Source organism: Phascolarctos cinereus, unplaced genomic scaffold (assembly GCF_003287225.1).
Source record: "Phascolarctos cinereus isolate Bilbo 61053 unplaced genomic scaffold, phaCin_HiC Scaffold_2;HRSCAF=192, whole genome shotgun sequence".
In the NCBI taxonomy this organism is placed as follows: Eukaryota; Metazoa; Chordata; class Mammalia; order Diprotodontia; family Phascolarctidae; genus Phascolarctos; species Phascolarctos cinereus.
In genome coordinates, this window is record NW_027555625.1 from 64082340 (window position 1) to 64102045 (window position 19706).

General features: G+C 41.7%; 1 protein-coding gene across 1 annotated transcript in view; it reads left to right on the plus strand.

Moving 5' to 3' along the window:
- TK2 (thymidine kinase 2) overlaps positions 1-19694 on the plus strand; it is a 43512-nt gene extending 23818 nt beyond the window's left edge. The window contains 5 exon segments of the mRNA XM_020989450.2: positions 2199-2272; positions 9072-9160; positions 10949-11028; positions 14838-14918; positions 18117-19694. Coding sequence (XP_020845109.1) covers positions 2199-2272; positions 9072-9160; positions 10949-11028; positions 14838-14918; positions 18117-18245 — 453 coding nt within the window. The 3' untranslated portion in view covers positions 18246-19694.
- The last annotated feature ends 12 nt before the right edge of the window (positions 19695-19706 follow it).

The following is a 19706-nucleotide window of genomic DNA, read 5'->3' on the forward strand; positions in this document are numbered from 1 at the left end:
AAGTAGATGATTCCCTACCATTGTCCCCCAATTTCTAGTGACATTTGTTTATAAATATGCACTAGAAGGTTATTATTAATAATAAATTATTTTATATCATGTAATAAATAACAGTATACAATAATATATAATAATAATAGCCTAGGTTTAATAGGAATAATATATAATAATAGCCAACATTTATATAATGCAAAGTTTGCAAAGCATTTTATGTATGTTTTTTGGATACTAACAACACCCTAGGAGGTAGGTGTTATTATTATCCCCTTTATAGATGACGAAACCAGGGCACAGAAAGGTTAAGTGAATTGTCCGGGTTACACAGCTGGTAAATTTCTGAGATAGGATTTGAACTCACGTCTTCCTGACTTCAAGTCCTAAACTCTATAAACTAGCTGCAATAAATTTCTTTCTACATTTGAGGAAATCTCTATGGACCTTCTGGTAGGGGACGTAGAGAGAGAGGGAGAGGGAGAGAGAGAGAGAGAGAGAGAGAGAGAGAGAGAGAGAGAGAGAGAGAGAGATGTACAAGTTCTTTGTTCCTTTCTTCCCCCTATTCACAGTGCTGTAAATATTAATGTAATGTATGAAATCTATTTTCAGACTTTTAGGGAAAGGAAGAAATGGAAAAATGTGCCTCAGTATCTTTAGAATTAAATTTTTACATTTTTTTATATATAGAAACACATTTTGCTTGTAATTTAGGAGTATGAAAATACTACATAACTCCTAAAATTCCAAACTTTCACTTTAAAAAAGTGCCTAATGATGAGTTTAAACTAATTTGTTTCTGCATTACAGAGATTAGGTGTGTGCACACCATTTTAAATTTGATTTATCTTTTAAATGAGGCTATGACTTTGTATTTATCCAGTAAACTATAATGAGAGATGAAAAAAAAAACTATAGTCAAAGGATTTTAGAGGTCTTCTAGTACCTGTCCCCTTCATTTTATAAGGGGAGGTAACCAAGGCCCAGAGGAATAAGAAAGACTCATCTGTGGTTATGCAGGTAGTAAGGAACAAAGCCATGCATTCTGATTTCAAATCTTCTCTGACTTCTTCCACCACACCTGGCTGCTAAGTGGTGCCCTAGTGCATAGTGTTGGATCTGGAGTCAGGAAGACTCATCTCCATGAGTTCAAATCTGACGTCAGATAGTTCCTAGCTCTGTGAAGCCAGTCGGGCCTCTTACCCCCTTTTGCCTCAGTTTCTCATTTGTAAAATGAGCTGGAGAAGGAAAGGGAAAACCACTCCAGTATCTTTGCCTCATTGACAGCGTTCTGGGCACCATCTTTTGTCACACTGCTCACTACTAGTAGTGATTTTCATCGAAGTCAACTCCTTCAACTATGAAAATGGAAATCTTTGGGAAACCTCATTAACTACCGTCCTGGGGAAATATGGTGTTGATGAAAGGAAAGCCACCATTCAGAGCCAACAGGGTGGAGACAATGAGGGTCTTCCTCAGACTGGTGAAAAGGTCAAAATTAATATTACTTTTGAGTTTCTACTGTATTGATTGTACAATGTAGCTGATTTTTATAATGTATTAATTTTATAATTGAGTCTGCATCTGCTTAAAGCCACCTTTCTATGTCCTTGAGTAGAGTTCAGGAATTCTACTTTCCGTTTGAGTTAGTTTAAAGTTACAAGTTAACTTGGTACCACCCGCAAAAGAGATGCTGTCTGTCCTTGCCTGTCCTTGTGCAGTTAGGGGAATTTTTGTCTCTGCCAAAGAGACACCAAGTCTGGTAGTTTTGATTTCCTAGCTGATTACAAGAGACAGATGGGTCCCATAAAACAATGAACATTTGTTAATTGTTGGGAAGGGGTGATTACTAGTCCCACATGGGTGCTCGCCAGCCTTTCTTTGATGTAACCAATCATGTTGTCACCACCCCGACGATGCTGTCTACTCTATAACCAATTGCATTGTCTTCCCCATCTACCCAACACTGTACTCCTTAAAATTATATGAAGGCTAGTAAGCCCTACCTTGAAGTGTTCAGTTATTGAGAGGTTATAGACACAATTTATTGGTTACTACTAACCTAACTAATAAATTGATCATGATTGGACCATTGTCCAGTTTAAAGATATAGAACAGAGAATGAAGAGAATTGGTTTCTATGTATTTCATAGTATTTGTCTGCATCAAGTGCAAAACTAGTGAACCACTTTTTCTTTTTCCTCTAGATTTTACCAGTGCGGATGATGGAGAGGTCAATTCACAGTGCGAAATACATTTTTGTAGAAAATTTGCATAGAAGGTATAGTTCTTGGCTTACTGATTTTTAAAAATAACCATTGAGCAGTTTTTGCTAAACTGTTTTATCCCCATTCATTCAACATATTTATTGAGTACCTATGGTGTGTGTGGTGCTATGATTTTCATCTAAAACAACTATCTGTCTTAGATATAGTAGAAAGAGAACTGGGTTTATTGTCAGAGGTCCTGGGTTCAAATCCTAGCTATTCAGTTACCTGTGAGAGCTCGGTCAAGTCAAGCACTATATTTAAAGTCAGAAGTACAATGTTCCAACCCCTGTTCTGCTACTCATTCTGTCATCATGGGAAAATCACTCTCCTTCTCTGACTTTGCAGTTTCCTCATATGTAGAATTAAGGGTGATCTCTAAAGTACCTTCCAACCCAAAGTTAATTTGGTTTGGAAAGTCTGATGGAACCCCTTTAACTCTGGTATATGTCCCCCAAACTGGGCAAGACGTTACTTAATGTGATGGCTTAGTGTTTTAGCCCCAATTACAGTATGGTATATTGCAAAGAAATTTGCTATGGAATCATAAAACCTATGTTCAGATCTCAGATTTTACCACTGATGAGACCTGGGTGATCTTGGCTCAGTCCACATCCAGTCTCGGGACCTCTTTCCCCCTATAAAATGAGAGGTTGAACTAGATCAGGGGTTCTTCTCCTTTTTTGTGTCATGGACTAAAATGGCAGTGTGACAAAGGGACTCCTTTGTGGATTCCTCAGAATCATATTTTTAAATAATTGAAGGACTTGCTGAATTTTAGTTAGAGGTTAGTGAAAATAAATGTGATTTTTTATTTTTTGGCTAGGCAATGGGGTTAAGTGATTTGCCCAGGGTCACACAGCTAGTAAGTGTTATGTGTCTGAGGCCGGATTTGAACTCAGGTCCTCCTGAATCCAGGGCTGATGCTCTATCCACTGTACCACCTAGCTGCCCCCTAAATGTGATTTTTTTTTAACACATACATTTTCATGGACTCCATTAAATCTATCCACAGATGCCTTGGAGGGTCAATTCATAGTCCCTGGGTTAAGAACCCTTGGATTAGATCACCTACAGGGACCCTTCCAACTCTGAAATACTAAGATCCTGTGAACCATGAAAACACTTCCCTCTTCTGAACTTGTGGGTCCTCCTTTATAAGATGAGAGGTTGAGCTTGCTAACTTTAAATGTCTCCTCTAATTATAGTCCTCCATGCCTGGAATTCTGTCCCTTCTCACGTCTGCCTCCTGGCTTTCTGGAAGCCTTGGCTGAAATTCTGTCTTTTACAAGAAGCCTTTCCCAGTGCCTCTTAATGCTAGTCAGTCCCTTCTGAGATTACCCTCCATCTCCCCCATTGGAACGCGGGCTTCTCGAGGGTAGCTATCTTGCTTTTGCCTTTCTTTGTATCCCTGGGACTTAGAATAGTACCTGGCACGTAGTCAGTGCTTAATAAGTGCTTGTGGCTTGATTGATTGTAATTCAGCAACCTGTTGTGGTGGGCTATGTGATTCTCTGAAATTGCTGATCAGTTCTTGTTGAAGAAAAGAGAGCCGTACTGATCATCGATTCTTCAATTTGTAAAGTCCCTCAGAAGTCATTGAGACCAACCCCCCAGCCTGGAGCAAGAGCCCCTTATGTGCATCTCTGTTCAGCCGCTGCCTTCTTTGTACCTGAAGTTCTTACCAAAGACTAGGATCTCACCTTCTTCTGGCAATCCATTCTACTGTTGAACAGTTCCATTGGGTAGGAACTTCATCCTTCTATCAAAGCCTCTTGAAGAGAAGACACAGAGGGCAGGAGAGCTAGTGTTAAGGACTTTAAAAGCAGTCACAAAAAGGAGGGATTAGTCTTGGTCTGTTTGGCTAGGAGGTCAGAACTAGGAGAAATGAAAACGAAGTTACAGTCCAAAAAATTTTGGCTTGATGTCAGGAAGAACTTCCTAACAATGAAGAACTATCCCAAAGTGAGAGCTTGGTAGAGAGATGGTGGGTTCCATCTTATTTTAAGCAAAGTCAAGATAACCACTTGTCAGGTACATTCTGGTGGATGGGCGGGGGGGTGTATCTAGTCTTTTCCGGAAGCAAATTGGACCAGATGGCCTCCTAACTTCCTTTCAACTCAAAATCTTGGATTCTCTGAGCCACAGTCTGTCCCCTTGTAGCTTCTAGCCACAGGACCACCCTTTGGGGCCAAGCAGAACCAGTCCTGTTCTTGTTCCTCGTTAGCCCTTCAGACTTTTGAAGGCTGTCATCATTATCATTATTAAATTACGTCATGTTAGATTCAGTACATCAGCCCAAGCCTACTCTGTCATCTAGCACATTATGAAACTATTCAGGATGCCCTAGTGAATTGAGCCTTGAGTTTGGAGTCAAGAGAACTGGGTTCAAATCCCACTGCAGATGGTTTTATTAAGCATCTTTTGCGAATGTGGGCAAATCCTGTAATGTCTCAGAGGCTTAATTCCTTCGCTCATAAAATGGGAATAATGCAATGTGAACAACCTACTTCATAGGATTTGTCATGAGGAAAGTGCTTTATGAATCTTAAAAGTGGTATTGAAATGTAAGTTGTTGTTTATTATCATTAGACACAGTTTTGTTCACTTTGAGCATCTAGTTGTAGACTTCACATCTAGAATCACAGGATCATAGAATGCCAGGGTTAGAGGAAACCCTTAACACGTGGGCTATTGGAGTTGGAGGAGACCTGCCTTGTAAATCATCTAATCATCTTATTTCATAGAGGAGGAAGCTGAGACCTAGAAGTGACTTACCGAAGTTCACCAGCTTTTTAGTGTCAGAGTCAGGATGAGAACCTGCGTCTCCTAGCTTTCAGTCCGCTTTTCTTCCCAGTAACTTGCTGGCTTTTCATCGACATGTCTTCTCCCTTTATTTGGACAGTCCCATTCTTTTTCAGGCCACGGCAAAGAGAAGAGATAAGATGTCAGCTAATGCACTTCGCTGTTCACTCATAGCTCTGGTTTGAGTTTTGCTAGATTGGGAGGCTGAACCTATTGGCTGCAATAACATTTTTGGATTATCAGTTCATTCGTTTGATTCAAGCTCTCTGTGTCTGCCATTCACAGATAACTAAAAATAATTTTGCAACCACAGTTTAATCATCATTTTCTTGAAGCTTTGATATTTTTGAGTGGCAGTCAGGGGCATTTAAAAATGATACCTTTCTGATGGAATTTTTTTGGATTGTATACTGAAGTTGAACAGCTAGGTGGCACTAATGGACCTGGAGTCAGGAAGATTCATTTTCCTGAGTTCAAATCCGGCCTCCGACACTTATTAGCTGTGTGGTCCTGGGCAAGTCACTTAATCCTGTTTACCTCAGTCTCTTCATCTGTAAAAAGAGCTGAAGAAGGAATTGGCAAGCCACTTCAGTGTCTGCCAAGAAAACTCTCAAAAGGGTCACTAAGAGTCGGACGTGACTGAAAACAACTAAACAACAACAAAAATACTGAGGTTACTTTTTTCCCCTTCTGATTTTGGGGACCTTATATTTACTCCTCTGAGATCATGCCCCAGAATTTGATAGTGGTTAGGATTTCTAGTCTAAGACAATGTGGACCGTAAACCACACATGTTATTTATAGTGATTGGTTTTTGTTTTTTCTTTTTGATGAGCCTGATTATTAGATGACAGCACAGTCTGGAAGAGGGAATTATATTTATTGAAGGCCTTGGTACTATACCAAGACTGGTTGTGGATGCTACTTGTTGAAAAGAGAATTAGATTTGGAGATTCAGAGGATCTGAGTTTTTTTTTTGTTTTTTGTTTTTGTTTTTTGGTTGGGCAGTGGGGGTTAAGTGACTTGCCCAGGGTCACACAGCTACTAAGTGTTATGTGTCTGACGCTGGATTTGAACTCAGGTCCTTCTGAATCCAGGGCCGGTGCTGTATTCACTGCACCACCTAGCTGCCCTGAATCTGAGTTTTAATATCAGCTCTGCAATTTAGGAGCCATGTGAACATGGGCAAGTTAGTTCTTCCTCTCTAGGCCTCAGTTTACTTATTTGCAAAAAGGGGGATTGGATTAGATGATCTATATGGTTCTTTACCACTCTATTGTCTGTGTGACTTTGGTTAAGTAATTCAATCTACTTAGGTCTCAGTTTCCTCATCTGTAAAACAAAGGGATTGGATTAAGATCTTTCTATCTCTAAATCTGTGTTCCTATGACTAGGTCATCGCTAAGACCCCCTCTATATCATAGGATACTAAGGTCCAATTCAGATGCCACTTCCTCCATGAAGTCTTCTTGGATTCCTCCCTGCTTGGATTTTCCCAGAACCCTTTGTCTGGATTTCTCCTTTGTCCCTTTCATATTTTACATCATCTCATACTTGTGTACATTCCAGATTCCCCCCAGTGGATTATAAGCTCCTTGAGGGTAGGAACTATGTTGTACATCGTTTTTGTATTTCCACACTGTGCACAGAATAGACGCTTAATGAATGTCTGTTGAATGATAGGGGCTGCTGGCTAATCATTATCTTATAGGCCCAAAACCTATTGGAACATGGATGCTTTTGAGTCAGTTGTAACTTAAATGTAATCATAATAATATTAGAAATGTTGGCTCACACGTTCGGTTCTCTTGACAAATATACCTTTTTTGATGCAGTTTATGGTCCACATTGTCTTAGACTAGAAATCCTAACCACTCTCAAATTCTGGGGCATGATCCAGGGCAGAAAGACCAGGCCTAAGAAAGTAGCTACTCTAGTTCAGAGGGGGATTTATATCTCCTCTGATTTTTTTTTTCCTAGTGGGTGAGAGTGAAGTCTTAAGGACAAACTGATGTGACATAAATTTAGTTTGACTTAAACCTTCTGGTCACTAGATTCTTTTTTTGGTTTACATCTATTATAGGAAAACAATGACTTGTTGATAACCACAAGATGGCATACGTGGTACACCAGTGATTTTTGTGTTTTTCCTCCATTCCTGTCCTTGCTTTGGGGAAAATCATTCTGAGATAAAATGATTAGGAAAACTCTTTTAAGATGCCAAGTGCTGACTTGCTGCTAATCACTATAGGGTTGACCTTTGATTTCTAGGAGCCAGGAGATCTGAATGCACCATTTCAAAGCTCTGCTACCTTGGGGAAGTCGCTTCCCTCCTGGGCCTCATTTTCTTTTCTGTAAAATGAAGGGGGGGGTGGGGGATAGGTTACATAACCTCCAAGGTTCTCTCTAGCTCCGACATTCTGTGGTTCTGTGTTTCGGCGTCTTTTGTTGTAAAGGATTGTCTAGCTCTGACGTGCTGTGTTTTACTGTGTGTCCTAACATTCTGTCCTCTAGGATTCCTTCCTGTTCTCACATTTGTTTTCTAAGGTCTTTTTCAGTTTTGACATTCTGTGATTTTGTGTTCTGATATTTTGTGTTCTAAGGCCGTTTTCTGACTCTGACATTCTATGTTCAAAGGTCCCTTTTATTTTGACATCTTGTGGTTCTATTTTCTAATATTCTGTCAGTCATCAAGCAGTTTTAAGCATTGACTATGTGCCAGGCACTGTGCAAAGTGCCGGGGGTACAAAGAGACGCAACAGTTGTCCCTGCTTTTACGGACCCGCTCACTGTCTAAATGGGGAAATAACATAAATACCTGGGTACATTCAAGAAATGTACAGAGTAGACGGAGGGGTAATCTCGGTGGGGAAGGCACTAGCTACAGGACTGGGGAGGAACCTGTGGTCTTGAGGCCACAGGTGACCCTCTAGGTCCTCAAGTGTGGTCCTTTGAAGTTTGAATTCAACTTGAAGATGCTAGCTGTGCGACCCTGGGCAAATTACTTCACCCTGTTTGCCTCAGCTTCGTCATTTGTCAGATGAGCTAGAGAGGAAAGTGGCAAACCACTCCGATATCTTCAACCAAGAAAACACCAAATGACGTCACCAAGAGTTGGACACGATTGAACAGCAACAAATTGCGGGCAGCTAGGTGGTGGGTAGAGTGCTGGCCCTGGAGTCGGAAAGACTCATCTTTGTGAGTTCAGATCTGGTCTCAGATACTTATTTGCTATGTGACCCTGGGCAGATCCCTTAACTCTGTTTGCCTCAGTTTCCTCATCTGTCAAATGAGCTAGAGAAGAAAATGGCAAACGACTCCAATGTCTTTGCCAAAAATACTCAAGATGGAGTCATAAAGAGTCAGACACAACTGAAACAACTCAACGACGACAACAGCAACAACCCATTGAATAGAGAAGTTCCCCCAGTTTGAGGATGAGAGTCAATCAACAGACATTACTTCCTATGAGCCAGGCATAGTACTAGGATACAAAGGCAAACATGAGACAATTTCTGCCCTCTTGGAGCTTACCTTCTAAGAGGGGAGACATGTATATATTCTGTAACATGCCCAAGACACACATACTCTAAATACAATCGACCAGGTAACATTTACTAAACACCTGCGATGCGGCAAACACCTTGTGAGGTTCTGGGAACATGAGGACAATAAATGAAATAGTCCCTGCTTACATTCTAATTAGAGAGACATGCACATAGATAAATATATAGGGAACATATGCAGAGTAATGTTGAGGGGAGGCAGCAGCTGAGAGGGCCATCGGCGAGGTCCTCATGCAGGCAGCGATGTTTGAGTTGAATTTTGCAGGGGTGAAGAGATCATGAGAGGAAGAGGTAGGCAAGATCCTGAGGGCACGAGGGTCAGCTCATGCAAAGGCAAAGAGCTGGGCAGTGGACTGGCATGACACAGTTGTTTTCCATACTTGGAGTGTTGTGGGGATCTTGTGGCATGGAGGAGGAGTGATGGTTGCTTCTCTTATTTCAGTGGCAAGATGCCTGACGTGGATTATGTGGTCTTATCTGAATGGTTTGACTGGATTGTGAAGAACATTGATGTTTCGGTTGATTTAATAGGTAAGATGTGTGTCTACCTGACCTGTGGCTAGCCCAAGTTAGATCTTTATTGCTTTGAAATGCCTTTTCCCACTCTGTAGCTCTTGGAGGGAGGTGATGACTGGAAGTCAGTCAGCTAGCATTTCTCAATCCCCTCCTGGGTGCCAGGCACTGTACTAAGAGCTGGGGATTATAAAGAAAGGCGGAAGACATCCCCTGCCCTCGAGGAGCTCATAATCTAATGGATGAGCTTAGAATTAGTCGAGTAGAAAGAACGCTGAATTTGGAGTCAGAAGAGGTGAGTTATAATCCTGGCTTTGCTGCTTTCTTCTTGTGTATCCTGGGACCAGTCACACCCACTCTTTGGGCCTCACTTTCCAACTAATGAGGGTCTTGGACCAAGTATGCTCATTCAGGCTGTCGATCCTAGGAACCTATAGCCTTGTGGAGAAGGGGAGTTGAGAAAACTCTTTCATGTTGGATTGCCTCTGTCTTTCCAGGTGAAAATCTGCTGAGAGGGAGGAGAATAAAAGTGGAGTTGGGGGCTTGAGAAAAGTGGGAAAAATTTCTAAAAATTGGGGTATGTGATAGAAAGTTCATAGGAGAAGAATAAAAGTATAGCCATGGAGCAGTGAGGGTCCTATCTGGGGTTAGAGAGCATGGATTTCCCCAGCAATACTTAACATCTCAGGAGTTGGTGTGGTGAAGATGCATTGGGGGGGGGCAGGTGGTTAGCAGGTTGGAAACAGTGGAACATTAAGGGAGGGAAGGATTCAAGGGTAGAGGCAAGAATATCATTGAAATGTGGACCATTGGAAGAAGGAGCATGGTGTAGGGGAGCAGGCTTCTGAATTAGGAGTTGAGAGAGTAGGGTTTCAGTCTGAATCCTTTCACTTACTAGCTGTATGACCTAGGCCAAGTCACTTCATTTGTGATGGCCTCAGTTTCCTTTTTTGTAACTTTAGGGAGTTGGGACCAAATACGTTTCCTCTCCTAGATCTAGCATTCTCTAATTATCAGACTGGGTAGGGAGGCAAGAGAAACCATAAGGTGGAAGCTAAACCAGTAAAGGGAAGAGTGGGAGGTTGAGGTGATATGGGACATCATGAGGACAAAGAGTGGGGTCAGTGTGAATGTTTATACATATACATACACACGCTTGGAAGGGCAACCCTCGAAGACTAATTTGCAGAGTTGCAGAACAGGTGCCCATCTACATTGGTACAGGGCATTTCCTCATTGGGAATATTCTTTGCCAGTGAAATCGTGTATTCTCTGGTGATGCCATTTCCTTGTTCAAATCCATCTTGTGTATTTCCATTCGGCTAGAACTAATGACCATATTTTGTATAATTATAACTTTAAATAGTGTGAATTTGAATACATGCGACAACTTAAGAGGATTCATTATTCACACTGATTAAGACCTAGCTGTATAAGCATACATTTACATCTATCCATACTTACCTAGTTGTGGGTCCCTGGGCAAGCTCTGTCTACCTTAGTTTCCTTATCTGTAAAATGGGTATAGGAATGGCACCTCTCCCCCCAGAGTTGTTGAGAGGACCAAATGAAATCATTGGCAAAGCAGTCAGCAAACCTTAAAGCTTCTTCTTTGGAAGTCTGTGGAAGAAGCCAGCCCCTATCATATGGTAGCTGTTAGTGATGATTATGCCAGCTCCCTTTCCTTTAGCCCTTTGTCATTCACTAATCAGCTTTTACATAGAGAAGTCAAAGGCAGTTTTTCAATAACCGTATTGTAAACTCTTCCCAGTGATTGCACATTCAAATATTGTTTCCTAATGACAGTTTATCTCCGGACCTCTCCTGAGACTTGTTACAAGAGATTGAAGAAGAGATGCAGAGAGGAAGAAAAAGTCATTCCATTGGTAAGGAAACCCTTTTTGTACTCAAAGTCCAGCCCCCCAATCCCATGGCTCTGCCTTTGTTCCTCCAGCCTTCTTATTTGTGCCTTTGCTGCTCTTTCTTCCTCTCCCCCCTTCTCCAGTAATTCAAGGATCTGAGAGTTTGTTGTACAGGTCACACCATCCATTATGATGGAGATTACTGCCCCTGCTTGCCTTCATAGACAGTCTTCAGGAGCTGCTGTGGCTAGAAAAAAATGAATGAGTGTCCAGCCTTCTGGTAATGAGCCTCTCCAGACTTACCAAGGCTGGTCCTCTAACTACAACTGTGAAAGCCTTTATTTTTCCTGGCATTCAAGGCCTTCCACAATCTGGTGCACCACCTTGACTTTGTAGTTTTATCTCTCATCACTTCGGTGTCTTATCTAAACTTTGTGTCTTCGTACTCCTCCCTCTCTCCAATATGCTTAGTAGGCGCTTGAGAGAAATGTTTGTTATTATTGGCCCTTCCAGAACTTCCTCTCCCCTCACAAAGCCTTTGGGAACTGCTAGTGTGATGAGGCATTGGAAGAGGGCTCTAGTTTTCCTCTCTATCCTTATTTCCTTATTATAGTCTGTTTTGCTCTATAATGATTGCAAAGTGAGTGTATTACATATTTGTGAAATCCTTCTTCCTCTAGGCCTCCCCCTAGATTCTAAGCTCCCCAAGGGCAGAAACCGTGTCTGACATAGCACCATTTCTTCGCCAGTGCCTAGCATGGTGCTCTGCACACAGTAGGTGCTTAATAACTATCAAATTAATTTATTTTCTGCCTACTACCCCTACTAATTGTGAAGTGGGAACTTCATATATATAAGAACATTGGTTTTTCTAAACAGTGTCACTGGTTCTAGCCAGCCCTGAATTTCCCCTGGGCCTGCAGAACTCCTCAATGGGGAAAGCTCACTCTTTGAAGGGGAAGCTCAACACAGCAGCAAATGTTTATTAGACGTCTGCTGTATGTAGAGATCCATGCCATGTGCTGCAGAGGTTTAAAGTGTTACTAAGATGGAATCTCTGCCCTTATGGAGCTCATAGTATACGAGGAGAATAAGACACCAGCACACATACACTGTACAGGAATGCAGTAAGTGTAATTACCATGAATTATATCACAGTGATAATCATATCATAAATTATAAAAGCAGAGTCTGACTCTCCTGTAGGCTTGTAGCATGCATCTTCTTAGCCACTGATGTTTCTGAAAACCCAAGATCTGTCAGTTCCTTCTCGAAGATCAGTTAACATTACTGAAAATTAGCTTGAGAAAGAAGCAGTCACTCTTGAATGAATGAATAGGTGGCTCAGTGGATAGAACACTGGACTTGGAGTCTGGAAGGTCTGAGTTCGAATCCTGCCTCAGGTGTGACCTTGGCTAAGTCACTTTACCTCTTTCTGCCCGAGGATAATAATAGCACCTACATAACAGGGTTGTTGTGAGAATCAGATGAGCTAGTATGTAAAACACTTTGTAACCCTTAAAGCACTCTATAAAAGCTAGCTATTACCATTATGAATGAATGAAAAGGCATTTATCATTATGTCATCTAGTGATTAAAAATCAAGGTTTTACAAAGCACTTTCCTCACTACAACAATGAGGATGCAGAGTAGTGTTATCTCTGTTTTCTGGATGAGCAAACAGATGTTCAGAAAAGAAAGGGGTTGCAGGAGGAGATTCATGCATCAGGCAGATAATTAGACTAGTTTCCAGGTTCCACCCAACTCTGAGATGTGATTATTCTAGTATCTTCTCTGCTGATATAAAATTTAAACTAATATCCTAGTAAAGAGACTTCAGCAGTATGGCCCCCAAATTGTTTGCTGTGACCCAGTTGGATTCATTCCAGGGATAAAAGGATGATTCTACATTAGGAAAGTAATTAGTTGTATAAACAACAGAAACTGATTGTTTAGTCCCCTTTTCTGGTAACATTCCAAGCTCCTTGTTATGAAATTGCCGCTGCTGCCAAGTAGACAGAGACCTAATGGAGTTTGGGAGTGCTTCCTTCTCTCCCTCTTGTGAGAGTCACTGTGAAGGTGACTTTTGTTGGCAGGAAGGCCTGAACGGTTGGGGCGAGCTGGCCACAGAGCAGCAGTGATCTCCCGGGAAAGGGGAAAGGCCAGGCAGGAGACCAGCTGCTGCTGGAGAGGTAAGAGTCAAAGCAGCAAGACAGATGGGAGTCTCATGTCATTTTGGCTGGAAATTGAATTGCAGCATCTAGGGAAGCAGACGTTCTTGCTAATGAGAAGAGAGCAGGATATTTGGTGGAAAAGTAGAGAACTTGGTGTATCAGATGGTGTATCAGATATAATACGGTACATAATAAATGTAGCTCACATTTATATAGTGCTTTATGTTTGCAGAGAAATTTGCACATGCGATCCCATCTGATCCCTTCACACGTTCTGGTTTTAGCCAGACTTCATCTCCCACCTCTATGTTTTTGCACAGGCTGCCTCCAAGCACAGAATGTGTTCTCCCTCCTTGCCTTTGCCTCTTAGAATTCTTCACTTCCTTCCAGGCATGGCTCATGGACCAGTTTCTGGGGGATGTCTTTCCTGACCCATTGAGTTGCCAGCAATCTTTCTGCTCCTCAAATGATCCGTTGCATGCTTCTCTGTCTATATGTTGTATACTTCCAAAAGGATGCAAATTCCTTGAGAATCTTCTAGAATCTATTTCCCTTCTTGTCTCCGTGTCCCAAGCACCAAGTATAATTCCTTGCAACGAGCAGGTACTTAATAAATACGTATTGGATTAGATTGACTTGATCTTCAAAAGATGGCTGGTGAAGGAGGTAGGGCCTTCAGGAAGCAGCATCGCCCATCTCCCATGGAGAGAGCATTTGGTTTAGAGTTAGGAGACCGGGACTCTCTATGTGACTTTGTCTCTTATATCTCTGGGTCTCAGTCTTCACATCTCTAAAATGAGGGAGTTGGGTTATATCTCCTGTGAGGTCCTTTTCAGCCACAAAATCTCTGATCCTAAGGGTTATCTTGGGCCCAGATTATCAGGTTAACCTGAGGCCCAGAAATAGGAAGCCCATGATTTCAGAAAAGTGAAATCCAAGGTCACACAGCTGCTAAGTAAATAGTGGGGCTTCTACTCACATCTCATCTTTCTCCCAAGTTCGGTGTTCTTTTTATCATTCATTCCACAAACCTTTTAAAAGCACCTACTGTGTGTAGAGAGCTATGTTTTGTCCTGGAGAGACCTGCAAAGTTGAGCTCTGACCCAGCTCCTTCCCTCTTCAGATTATAGATTGAGAGATTGAAGGGGCTTTAGGAATCATCCAGTCTAATCCGTCACATTTTACAGGTGGGGAAACTGAGATCCAGAGAGTTTAAGTGATTTTTTCAAGGGTCACACAGATCTGAGATTCAAACATGCATCTTCTGACTCCAAATCCAGCTGCTTTTTCTGTTCTACCAAGTCCTGTCCTGTGGAGATCCACTGCACATAACTAGTACCTAATGCACGTGACAGATGCATCAGAAAGATGCACAACAGAGTGCTAGGTGAGGCCTGAGGGGAAGGGTGTTACTGATGGGGCTGAAGATCAGGGAAAACTTCCAGATGCTCGTGTTACAGTTCTGTTGGCCAAAGCCCCTCTCCACCAAGTCTGGAGGCTTGGATGGCATCCGCCATTTTCCATTGCATGGTTTGTCTGGGTCCCAGCCCTGGTAGCTATATTTGGCTGTCACTTTTGATGGCCAAAGTTGGATTGCTGAAGGAGATTGTGCTCATGTCGAGACTCACCATAGCTTTGTGTGTTTGAACAACTTTACAGGAATATTTGGAAGCCATCCACCAGCTGTATGAGGAGTGGCTCATTAAGCAAACCCTCTTCAAAGTGCCCTCTCCTGTTCTTGTAAGTATGTTTACCCCAGCTCTCATAAGAACAGCAGGCTGTCTTGGGGCTTTCCAGAAGGACACTCACCATGCTGGGAGTTGGAATGAGGCACTATCCATCTGTCAGGGGGTGGAAAGTTGCAGGATCTTGAGAGTTAGTTTACAAGGGGAGCTAGCATCATCTGGTTCTAAACAGGACTCCTCTTCAACTTTCTGTCTGGGGTAACATGGTAAGATTCTTCTGGGAGGGTAATAGTAGCAGGACCTCACATTTCTATCATACTTGAGGTACCTACCGCGTGCTTGCCTCCTGAGGTAGATGGTGCAGGTGTGATTGTCCACATTTTACAGATGAGGAGAAGGAGATGATGATATGAGTGACAGCTGACATTTCTGTAGTGCTTTCTGGAGTTACAAAACACTTCAGAGCCATGGATTTGGAATCAGAGGACCTGTGTTTAAATCTCAGCACTGGCATGTCCTTGGGCAAATTATTTAACCTTTCTGGGATTTAATTTCCTTATCTGTAAAAATTAGGGTATTGTATTTCATGACTTCTAAGGTCCCTTCCAGCATTACATCTATAATACTAAATGTGTCTGATTCTTACAACAATCCTGTTAGGGACACAGGACAAATATTATATCTGTTTGATGCCAGAAGAAATGGAAATGTGTGTGTGTGTATGTGTATACATATACATATATATGTGTACATATATACATAAAGAGGGAGAGGGAGAGGGAGAGAGAGAGAGAGAGAGAATGACAGAGATAGAGAGAGAGAGAGGGAGAGAGAGGGGGGGAGAGAGAGAGAGAGACAGAGAGAGAGAGAGAGAGAGAGAGAATGACAGAGATAGAGAGAGAGAGAGAGGGAGAGAGAGAGAGAGAGAGAGAGAGAAGAATGAAAAAAAGAAAGGGGGAGAGGGAGTGGGGAGGGAAGAGAGGGGGAAAGAGAGATGAGGAGAAAGAAAGACATATGCCCAGAGAGAGGCATAGGCATCTAAGCTAGGTGGTTTTGTGGATATAGCACCAAACTTGGAGTCAAGAAGACCCAAGTTCAAATCTTGCCTCAGACACTTATATCTATGTGACCCTAGGCAAGTCACTTAACCTGTGTCTGCCTCTGTTTCCTCTTGTGTAGAATGGGAATAATAATAGCACTTGTCTCCCAGGCTTGTTGTAAAAATAAAGTAAGATAAGGTTTATGGAGTGCTTTGCAAACCTTAAGGTTCTATATAAAGTGCTTACTACTACTATCACCACCACTACTACTACCTAGTACTACTAGTACTAATCACCACTACTATGATGACAATCTACTACTACTACCACCATTACTAGTAGTACTGGTACTACTACTACCATTACTACTGCTGCTACTACTTAGTACGACTAATACTAACCACCACCACAATCACTACCACCACTACTAATAATTAGTACCACTAGCACTACTTTTTGTGTGTTGGCAGGAGAGAGAGCTAAAATGATGATACTCTTGAACCCATGGAAGAACAATCATGATGGTGTGCTTATTCAGTATTTTCAGGAAATGATGTGTTCATAGGGTCATGATTTAGATCTGTAAAGGACCTGAGAAGTCCTTTAATCCAGCCCCTCTCCTTTTCAAATTAAGGAAACTAAGGCCTATTTACTCCCCATAGGAAGTAAATGTCAGAGCTGGGATTCGGACTCAGGTTCTCTAACTTCAAATTTTTCATACTTTCTATGTAGCACTCACACTACCTTTCCCTCCACCATGCCGAAGTGAATTGTCCAGGTAACAGAAACCCTTTTTATTTTAACCTCTTTGAACGGCAGGCTTTCTGGAATCCCCAGATGGCACAGAACAGAATTCACACTTTTTTTGAAGATTTACGTCGTCGTAAGGAGCGTTAGTTGCTGTTCTGTGCTGTGTCCAGTGATGGCCATAGGGGCTGTCAAGATATACATGTCCCTCTTCACGGAATGGCGCCACACATCTCAGCTTTTAATATGCTGAGAATAACACTAATGGCATCTATCCCCTGTCATTTTGGGCCACCATCTGTGTATTTCCCCAGTTGTCTTCCTCACAAGTGTGTGTCTGCTACCCTCTGTGAGTGAAGATGCTACTTTTATCCTAATTTGTTAGAGTCCTGTCTAAAACAAGTCAGTAGACTGAATAAAGGCTCCTCTGTGAGTTTAGTGCATGAACTTAATTTACATTCTTGGAGACAGCTGATTAAGTTCCTCCAGAGGCCTTTTCTGCTGCTGGCTGTATATTCCATGGGCAGCGGGTGGTGCACTGGATAGAGCATTGGGCCTGAAGTCAAGAAGACTCATCTTCATGGGTTCAGATCTGGCCTGAGACACTTCCTAGCTTTGTGACCCTAGACAAGTCACTTCCCCGTTTGCCTCAGTGTTTTTATCTGTAAAATGAGCTGGAGAAGGAAATGGCAAACCACTCCACTATCTTTGCTAAGAAAATCCCAAATGGGGTCACAGAGAGTTGGACACGACTGAAATGACAAAACAACAGCATATTCTATATGGATGAGGTTGCCAAATTAGATGGTTTCCAGATAAGTGAGGTGTTACAATATTTGACTCTAAAGCAGGGATTCTTAACCTGGGGCCCATGAACTTTTTAAAAAAATATATTTTGATAACTATTACAATATAATTGGTTTCCTTTGTAATGCTAAGTATTTATTTTATGCATTTAAAAATATGATTCTGGGAATGGGTCCATAGGCTTCATTGGACTGTCACAGGGACAGACACAGTGATACAGAAGAAACTAAGAGCTGCTACTCTGGAATTAGGGAGCTTGGCCTGAGGGTGGATATTGACTCAAGGTTGGGAAATATTCTGCTAGTTGTTAAGTCAGTAAACATTTGTGAAGTACCTACTATGTGTCAGGCATTGTGCTAAGTTCTGGGGACGAAATAAAAGCAAAAGACTTTGTCCTTGTCCTTGAGGAGCCCACAGTCTAACGTTATAACATTATCTGTGAAACGTAAAGATTGGATGAGATGGTCTCAAAGGTCACTTCCAGCTCTGGCCTTCTTCAATCCATAAAACTTTCTCCTGTGATGGATTTGGCCACTTCCTTTCCTTCAGGCTCATTAGTAAAGCAACTATTAACCTCTTCCTCTCTCACAGAGAGGTCCTCCTGGCTAACTATAGAAATGAATTTCATCAGCTAACTTCTTTTTTTACTTATTTTTTAGGTGATTGAGGCAGACCAGGATACACAGACAATGATGGAATACTATGAGAAAAACCGGGACCAAATATTAACCGCAACTGCAGGGAATATGAAACATCACTTACAGAACCAGGAAAATAAATCTATGTGATCATAGTAGGACCGACCCTGTCAGGATCTGTCAGTTTAGCCATGAGGAATAACTTTTTAAGGTCCACTCAAGTGAATTTTCTATCACATCTGATTAAAAATAAATGTGTGTATGCATATACACACATACAACACACAAAAACATACATGAGGCGTGAAGGTTATACCCATATGTACATGCATATGTATATATATCTACTTCAATATACTAAGTATTGAAGTGTACATATATACACGTTTATGTGTACATATATGTCTTTGGTAGATTGTCATGGTGTTCATTTATTACCTGAGTGTCTACCATGAGGCCTATTGGTGATGTGGCCCATCTGATCTTGGGATTCGCCCTGCCTCAGATTTTAAGCCAAATAAAAACAAAAGTCACCTAGCATCTAAGTAAATTGTAGCAGGCCATTTAACTGACTGCTATTGGGGCTGTGCCAGCAGATTTGGACCAATTAATCCTAATTGAAGTTGAATGTCATTCATCATGTAATTAAATTCGTGCAGCCCCCACAAGTATGCCCTGCCACTATTAAGACCTGGAATGCTTTTTTTCTACTACATAGCTCAATTGTAGGAGGTATAATAGGTGACTTTCCACCTTCGGTACTTTCACTCCCCCAAATTCCAGGGGATCCTCATTTTGCTTTTTGATGACCTAGGAATAGTTTCAATGGTAGAGTCAGATCCTCCTGACAGCTGAATGGTCCAGCCTTTTGTAGTGAGCATGGGAACGGGAGCCTGTATTTATAGAGAGAAAGCCAGGGGGTGAATGGAACCAAGTGTCATTATTGCCTGGTAATTTGTTTGCCAAGTTATTGAGAGGAATAAACAATTGCTGGATTTTTCTTTTTTCTTTTTTCCCATGAGCCAATGCTGTGTTTGGTCTCATCAAATACTAATGCTTTTACATGCTATTTTTGACAGTATCATGAGTCTGAGTCTGAGATGCAGCTTACTTCTACTATGAAATCATGTGACTTTTATGAGAGTGAAGGCCTTATTTTCTAGGTGGCACCCTTTCTTACTGGTAGTGTACAAGGAGAGAAGAAATGATGATCTGGAATACCCTAAAGAAGGGATCTTAAATCTACGGGCTTGCCTTTTTGGACTGCTTGTACCCCACCGTGCTTGGAAGCATGCCACAAAACGCTTTGGCCCTGGGCTTGGACAAATATGGAATTGTTGAAGAGAAAAAGACTTCCTTAGCATGATGGCAAATAGAAATGTGTACATCAAATAGACGTGCCATTTGAGTCTAAAGTCATTGTCTTCAGCTGGCAGACAGGAGATTGGACATGTTGATTTCTCAGTGCCTTTCTAGTGCTAAGGATCTATGATGGCATTGCAAATTTTCTATGGTATTCAAATGTATTATTTTTCATTTTGAGGGAAATTACTCTTGTCATTTGGGTAGTTTATTAAATGTGGAAGAAAGAGCAGGATAGCTGGAGGCTCA